Here is a 7,685-nt window from a genome sequence, read left to right on the forward strand (position 1 = left end):
GGTGGTGGCTGAATTTTCGTTCGGCTTGAGTTTTGGTCACCATTTAGAGATTATTTCGTCATTAATTTGTCGTCATACTGACCACTTCCATGACAAATTAATGACAAAACAAACGCGAAATATTGGAATATTGATTTGGCATCCACACGAATTTATTTTGTCATTAATTTGGTCAATATTTCGATTTATTTTGGTGATTGTTTTGTCGTATCGCGAATGACAAACATCTGACAAAATTATGCTCTAACAGGCCATACGGGCGGTACTGCGGCTCTGGATTTGACAAGTGTCCTTAGGGAATTTGCTTCCACTAATGATGACAAAGAAGTGTTTTGGAAAAGTTTCAATTATTTTTTCGTTTTACTGCTTTGATGTTAAATGTTGTTAAGAACTATTAGAACAAACAGATTGTTTTTTATGTTCATCACTTAATTCCTGTCTTTTTTATTCAAAATACCCTAATTCTTCTCTATAACACTGCTTTGAGTCCGCCTGGTGGGTAGGCAGGCAACCCGTACTACGGCCCCCACTTTTTTTCGTGGTTGCCTGTGCACTGACTATTTCGCGTCTAATCCGGGTCTATTCCGATCTATTTTGATTTTATTTCGGGGAAGGTGCACGAACTATTGTGCAAGTCATTACTCCCTCGACCGTACCTGGTTCCGTACCCGTTTCCCATTTTTTACAGTGGAACTCCCACGTTTTAAATACCACTCCACGTCAATATCAATATGTAAAGGGCCATCTACAATAGGCTATTCCGCTCGACGCGGTAAGAAGAACACAAGAATCACAAAAGACGAGGGTGGGGGTAGCGAGGCGGCTTCCCCACCCGCCCGCGCTCCCCCGCGCCGCTCCCCCCACCCTCGTCTTTTGTGATTCTTGTGTTCTTCTTACCGCGTCGAGCGGAATAGCCTATGGGAGCAGAGTAGGAAAGAGTAGGGCGTGGGGAGTAACGAAGTGGCCCCTTCGGAGCGCCCCGCGATGTGATAAGTCGCGATTCGCGAAACGCGAATGCCTCGCGATGAGGGTGACTCGCGAGGACATCCGCGAAGCATCCCCATGGTGCGGTGTGACAAACCGTGACATATCACTTCGGGGGGCATTCGCGAGGAAAAGCATCCTAACCTCACTTCCCTTACTCTACTCTTAAACCCTACTCCACTCCCATTGTAGATGGCCCTTTAGAAATAATAAAACCTGCCTTACTTTTCTCTAAATTTTCCCCCATCCTTTTGCGTGTAGGATGCCAAAACTGAAAAGGAAGTCTGCTGCAATGCGTGCGGCGGACACAGCGAGGCGGAAAGCAGAAAGCCGAGCGGAAGAGACTCCTGTAGAATATGAAGGCCGCCTTCGGCAAGACGCTTCGCGCCACAAAGCAAGAAGAGCTGCAGAGGAGACTGACGTAGCCCAGGCTCGCCTCCGTCAAGCAGCTCTTCGCAAGGCCAACGCGAGGGCAGCGGAGGCACCAGAAGAGTCAGCTGCTCGTCGGCGTGGTGACGCTGACCGTCACACTACAGCGAGGGCTGCGGAGTCACCACAAGAAACAGCTTCTCGCCTGCTGCTTCAGGCCAGCCGACAGGCCGACGCGAGGGCTGCGGAGTCACCACAAGAGACAGCTGCTCGCCTGCTGCTCCAGGCCAGCCGACAGGCCGACGCGAGGGCTGCGGAGTCACCACAAGAGACAGCTGCTCGCCTGCTGCTCCAGGCCAGCCGACAGGCCGACGCGAGGGCTGCGGAGGCACCAGAAGAGACAGCTGCTCGCCTGCTGCTTCAGGCCACCCGTCAAACCGACGCGAGGGCTGCGGAGACAATGACTCAAACTTCAGCTCGTCGGCGTGGTGACGCTGACCGTCACACTACAGCGAGGGCTGCGGAGGCACCGGATGTTGCTGAGACCCGTCGGAGGGATCAGACGGCCCGCAAGAGAGCCGCGCGTCTCGCCGAGTCGTTCGAAGCTCGCAACGTGCGTCTCCACACGGATAACGTTCGCCACCTTCGCTCGCGTGCCGTCGACTCTAATGCTCCTCAACCCGCGCCGAGGGATAGAGCCCGCGCCGACCCTGTCGAACGCCAGGGACCGTGCGAGTTGTTCGAGGATGCTATGAAACGCTTGCACTGGTATGTGTGTGACCAATGTGGCAGGCGTTCGCTCGAATTCACTCCTCGGCGGAGTTGTGGACGAATGTGCAAAAAATTTACCGCCGAGAACATGATGGACCCTGGTGAAGTGCCCGACGCACTTCGTGCGCTCACCTTCGTCGAACAACAGCTCATCGCGCGGGTCCATCCTGTCGTTTGCGTCTACAAGATTCGCGGACACCAGATGGGCTACAGTGGCAACGTCATCTCCTTCCCGCAGAATGTCAACGAGTTGGCTCGCTCCCTGCCTCACCGCGTACAGGTATCTCTCCTTTTTCTGTTATAACCTTACTACAGGGAACTCTTAAAAATTTGGGCGCAAATTTAGGACACCTTTTTAGTTACGTTTGTTAACAATCAGTGTCTTTCTTTGGCGAAAATGGGGAAAATCTCATCTTACGACAGAAACCGCGTCGTTATTACACCACCTTCGTCAAGGAGCGACGTTGACTGTGTACCAGTTATACGCTGCTAACATAGTTAACTACAAACCGGCGAAAATATTTCACATATGTAGATCACTCGAACACTGCTATCGATTTTCGTCATTTCACGATAATTACTACGATTACTTTATAACTGAAATTAACCAGTATTATTCATTAATATCGGTTTCGTTATGGTATAAAATCAGACGGCTTAGAAAATCACGACTAACTGTTGTCTGCTCACTCGGTTTGCTCACTCGTTAAAATTGATGTCTTTTTTAAAACTTGTCGGATTTCGCCTGAGATTTTAAGGCACCTGTTCTAAAATTGAGGAAAAATCTCACATTTTTTGAGGAAACTTCCTCTAAATCTGAGAAGCTTTCCTTAAACCAAGGAATTTCCTCAAAATTTTCTCTTTTCCCTCTAAAAGTGAGACATTGTTTTTACCGGATACAGACACACTGATTAGCCAGTCTGCTGACCACACTTGGATTTTGAAGGTTGCTTTATACGTACTTGGCCTTTTTATTTGCCTCCTTGAGTCGTGTCCTTTTCATAAATCTATACCCTTTCACGTTTAGTTTTGTATGGTGTCACCGTGCTAATGTTTAGCTTAAAGCTGTGTAAATCATCAGGTTTTTCCGTTCAAATCAAATCAATTTTTTTAAAATTTTATCCGTGTAGAGTCCATAATAAAATATCCGAATTGAATCTTCTGAAATTCTAGCCCAAATCGAATCTTCTGGACCACTTACAGCTAAATGTTTTCCTTTCTTTTGTGAGAAATGTGGAACTTTTTTCATAAATACGTTTTCGTACATTGTTTATTCATAACGTAACCCTCTAGGACTAAACGTGTTTATAAGTATTCGTAAATCGTGTGCAGGACTTGACGTCAGTTGTCGCGATGCGCATGCGGGACTCCAGTGGCCACGTTGACTTCCGGGTTCGGTCAGGTGTCGTTCGAGCCGCTCTCGTCTGGCTCCGCGAGAACAACCCTCACTACGCCAACATTGACCTGAACGAGGACAATTTGGCTCTACTTCCAGAAGACGGCGATGCCTTCTCGGAAGTACAGGGGTAAGTAATAATTGGCTCGGCGATGGATATTTTCTTGTAAAGACGAATAGGGCTATAATATATTTCTGCAACTATTGCTGGTTGTTTCCGAAAAAAATCTGTTCCACATGCGCTGAGCATAGATTGACGAATTCTCATATGTTTTACTTATTTAGTATTTTTTAAATTTTTAAGGTTAGGCCTGGGTTCTACTAGAAAAGTCAGGTGAAGGCAACTGTTTTGAGTTTAATATCGAAATGCACCAACTTTTCGAGTTTCACACAAGCCTTACCTTAACCAATCTTAACGATCAAGATATCCTATCTCAACTCGTGTTATGACCGCTTTGCAAACAATTTGCCATTAAATTAGGGTTGGTACTTTTCCGGAAAAATAAAATTGGTGGAAAAATTCGGTTTGTTTTAAACTTTAAATATGGGGCGGAAATAGCACCGGGAAGTGCTTTCCTCATTTTAACGGGGCATTCACACAAAGATGTTTCCTGTGCAACAATTGCTCAGTGGCCTTTTGTCATTTCCTAAAGGTATGACTACGAGGAACCCGACGATCCTCCAGCGTTCAATTCTTCGCCACCGCCAGAGTCTGCAACCACCGGGTCGCAGGAAGTCGCGAGCCGCCAGGACGACGCCGAGGTCCTCGTCGAGAATGCGGGGGTCGGAGTAGCGGAGCAGGGTGCCCACGGCATCGCGTCATCAGGTGTCCCGCTCTTGCAGCACCACCACCAGGAGGAGCAGGTGTCGGCTGTGTTGGACTGGCCCTCCGGTGGCAGTGCCCCGGTGGACGAGTTCAATACGCCGGGCTATGTAGCTATGGCATTTCCGACCCTTTTCCCAACAGGTGCAGCGGATTTAAGTCTCGACCGGCAGTACCGTGTCACTCCGAGGCAGTACTTCAAACACCTGCTAGAGTACAAGGATGGCCGGTTCGCAAACGACCCTCGCTTCCGCTTCTTCGCGTTCAATACAGTGACGCGGCACGAGGCTCTGCGGGCAGGCAGCCTCTTCGTGAGGAGGAACGAGGCGCTGCAGGGCAGGACGGTGGGCGAGCTCCGCGAGATGGTGGCAGCTAGGCCAGCACTCACACGGGAGATCATGTTCTATGGCAACAAATTGCACGGCACGCGTCAATACTGGGGGGCGCGCCTTAGCGAGTTGCTGGACATGGTTAACGAGCTTGGACTGCCTACTCTGTTTGTTACTCTTTCCGCTGCAGATCTTCACTGGCCGGACCTGTTTCGTCTCATCCTAGAGCAGCAACACGTCCCTCTCTCCGACGAGGAACGCGTGTCGCTTGACGAGTTGACAGAGGAGCAGCGGCGAAACTTCATTGCAGACCAGCCATTTGTCCCAAGCATGTTTTTCATTAAAAGGGCAGAGTACTTCCTACTCAAAATTTTTAAATTGATGTATCCCTTAAAGGACTTCTGGTGGCGGTTCGAGTGGCAGTTCCGTGGAAGCCCACATGTTCATGCTCTTCTTTACCTCGAGGGTGCTCCAGATGTGACGCGCCTCAAGGAGATGACCCCGGAAGAGTTTGCTGACGTCGTCGCCTACTTCGACCGCATCGTCAGCGCGTGGAACTGCGGCCTGGGTCTCCCGAACTCGGCCGAGCACCCCTGCCGAAAGCGCACCAGCGATGTCGCCCCTGAGGACCGTGAGCGCCACCTGGGAGAGATCCTGAACCGTGTGCAGCGGCACACTCGCTGCTCTGAGGGCTACTGCTTGCGCCGCAAGAGACCGGGCCAGCCTCTGGAGTGTAGATTTAAGTTCCCCTTCCCCCTCTCTGACGAGACTCAGATCGTGTTTGACGACAAGGGCGAGCCCCAATTCGTCCCGCGCCGAAATGACCCTCTTCTTAACGGCCACATAATACCAGCCATTCTTGCGTGGATTGGGAACATGGATGGTAAGCCGATCCTTTCCAAACAGGCCTTTGCAAATTACCTTGCGAAATACGCTGCAAAGGGAGAGAAAAAGTCCATGGGCATGCAAGAACTTTTTCAAGATGCGATGAAGGATCTGAGGGATGATGAAAGTGCGCGCAAGGCCATCCAAAGACGTTGCGTTCAGTCCATCAGCGAAAGGGACTATTCTTCGCAGGAGATCCTTCACCTTGCAACGAGCCAAAAGCTGTGGCACTGCTCTAGGCAGTTCGTTAAGGTAAATTTTTACGCTAATGACTGGGTATTGTGTGGCAGGCCAACTGGAGACGCTGACTCTCAGGACGAAGTAGACGATCCTGACGACGGCCCGCTCGCTGAAGAGGGTGGTGAGCAGGGCGAGACCGGCGGAGAGTCAAACTCTGACCAGGGCGCTCACAGAGGGTCTGTACTCGAGCGCTATCCAAAACGGCCACGTCTCCTGGAGGAGGTAACGCTATGGTCCTTTGCTCGTGACTACAGATACAACCGAGCAACCAAGCGGTAAGAACTTGCATGTAACATATTTTATTAGTATTTTATTTCGCTTTTGATGACTAAAATCTACGAGCAGCCAGTAAAGTAGCCATAGTATTTTTGTTCAAACGTACTAATTCACCAAGTGTGCAACAACACTGTTATTAAGATACTGTGAGGTCACATTCTACAAAATGTGAATTGAATAACATTCTGTAAAATATGTCACCTTTTTTGGAACGTGACATCCTTGCATCGCTCTGCCCGCACAAGCCCAGTGCATGGTAAGCGTAACTCTGGCACGTTACAACAAATGTTACGTGATATATCAGACAATGTGACACATTTAACATTTTGTACAATGTGACGCCACAGTATTTAAATGACAGTGTATAATTGTCTTAGTACGTTTGCAACTACAAGTTACATACTGCCAAGAGTTCAACTGCGTAGCAGTGAAGTCGCATGTGTTTAACTCGAAGGTTGTGCACTTATACGTGTGCCACTACTCTCTCAAACTGCCCCACTAATTTCTTTAGGATTTTGGCACAAATTTGCGTTTGCGTTTGCAGATTTCTCGTTAATATATACTTCGGATATTAGTACATTTATCGTGTGAAAAATGTACAAAATCCGAAAACGTACTACGGTTTATCAGAACAATAAAAATACGGTTCTCCGCGTTTTTATTCAACTACGGTAATGATCGGTTTGTTTTTACGCATGCACATCCATCAGTCGACTTTTTATTTTCATCTTTGAAAAAATCAGTAGCCCGAGTTGAATGCATTTTCCTTTTTACTGCATGAACATCCATATCTCTACTTATGTAACTCTCTGGCACAACCACATTTTCTGATTCATACACTGGAAACGCAAGTGTGTGAATGCCGCTCACCTGCAGGTGTGTAAATACCCATTGGTATACTTACGGGGGTAAACGTGCGACTTTTCTAAAAAAAAAAAAATCACACCTTTACCCGTCTAAGTGTACGATTGGATATTCACACACTTGCGTTTCCATTGTATGATCATTGGCTTAGGATTTAATTTTATCTGAATGTCTCCACAATTGCACGAATTGCACGAATGTTTTGTGTATAACGACTGTTTTATCGGCGTTTCGATCCCCCACTACTATTAGTCGCGTTGCAGGTACTTCAAGCCGGCACTCTGCAACATCGTGGGTGTGAACCCTCGTCTCCGCCGCTCCACTTGCGAGGTCCGCAACGAGGCCTACTACCGCCAGCATGTGCTCCTGCACGTGCCCTGGCGCACCGAGGACGAGGCCCGGGGCGAGCACGGCACCTGGCGGGAGGCGTTTGTAGCGCACGGAGTGGTTCCGCGAGGAGAGGAGGACCTGCCCCCGGCGGAGGACGACGAGGGCCCGGATGAGGAGGAAGTGGATGAGGAGCTGGAGGAGTGGATGACTGTCGCCCGCCACCTCCCCAACCAGGCCATCGAGCGCGTGGAGCTGGGCAGGCGAGACATGGACCTGGCTCACAACTGGGCGGAGGAGGCGGAGCAGTATGGTGACCCCGCGGTTTTTCCGACCTATTTAGCAGCCTGCAAAGACCAGCACGAACCTCAGCGTGTATCCGTGGACGCACCAACTGTCCAACTGTCTGCTGAGCAGCAGG

At 49.3% G+C, this 7,685-nt stretch overlaps 1 protein-coding gene across 1 annotated transcript; it reads left to right on the forward strand.

Annotated features, from left to right (window-relative positions):
- The first annotated feature begins 3,477 nt into the window (after nucleotides 1-3,477).
- On the forward strand, nucleotides 3,478-6,076 carry LOC113212961 (uncharacterized). Its single transcript, XM_052273275.1, has 2 exons — nucleotides 3,478-3,650; nucleotides 4,174-6,076. Exons 1-2 carry the CDS (start codon nucleotides 3,478-3,480, stop codon nucleotides 6,074-6,076), a joined length of 2,076 nt encoding a protein of 691 aa, XP_052129235.1.
- The last annotated feature ends 1,609 nt before the right edge of the window (nucleotides 6,077-7,685 follow it).

This window comes from Frankliniella occidentalis, unplaced genomic scaffold, assembly GCF_000697945.3.
Source record: "Frankliniella occidentalis isolate FOCC.00 unplaced genomic scaffold, Focc_3.1 Scaffold260, whole genome shotgun sequence".
Lineage (NCBI taxonomy): Eukaryota > Metazoa > Arthropoda > Insecta > Thysanoptera > Thripidae > Frankliniella > Frankliniella occidentalis.

What these genes read in the sequence shown, in the direction of transcription:
- LOC113212961 (XM_052273275.1), top strand. Translation starts at nt 3,478, where the DNA reads ATGCGCATGCGGGACTCCAGTGGCCACGTTGACTTCCGGGTTCGGTCA. An exon ending in GCCTTCTCGGAAGTACAGGG is followed by an intron (nt 3,651 to 4,173) that starts GTAAGTAATAAT and finishes CATTTCCTAAAG; the next exon opens with GTATGACTACGAGGAACCCG.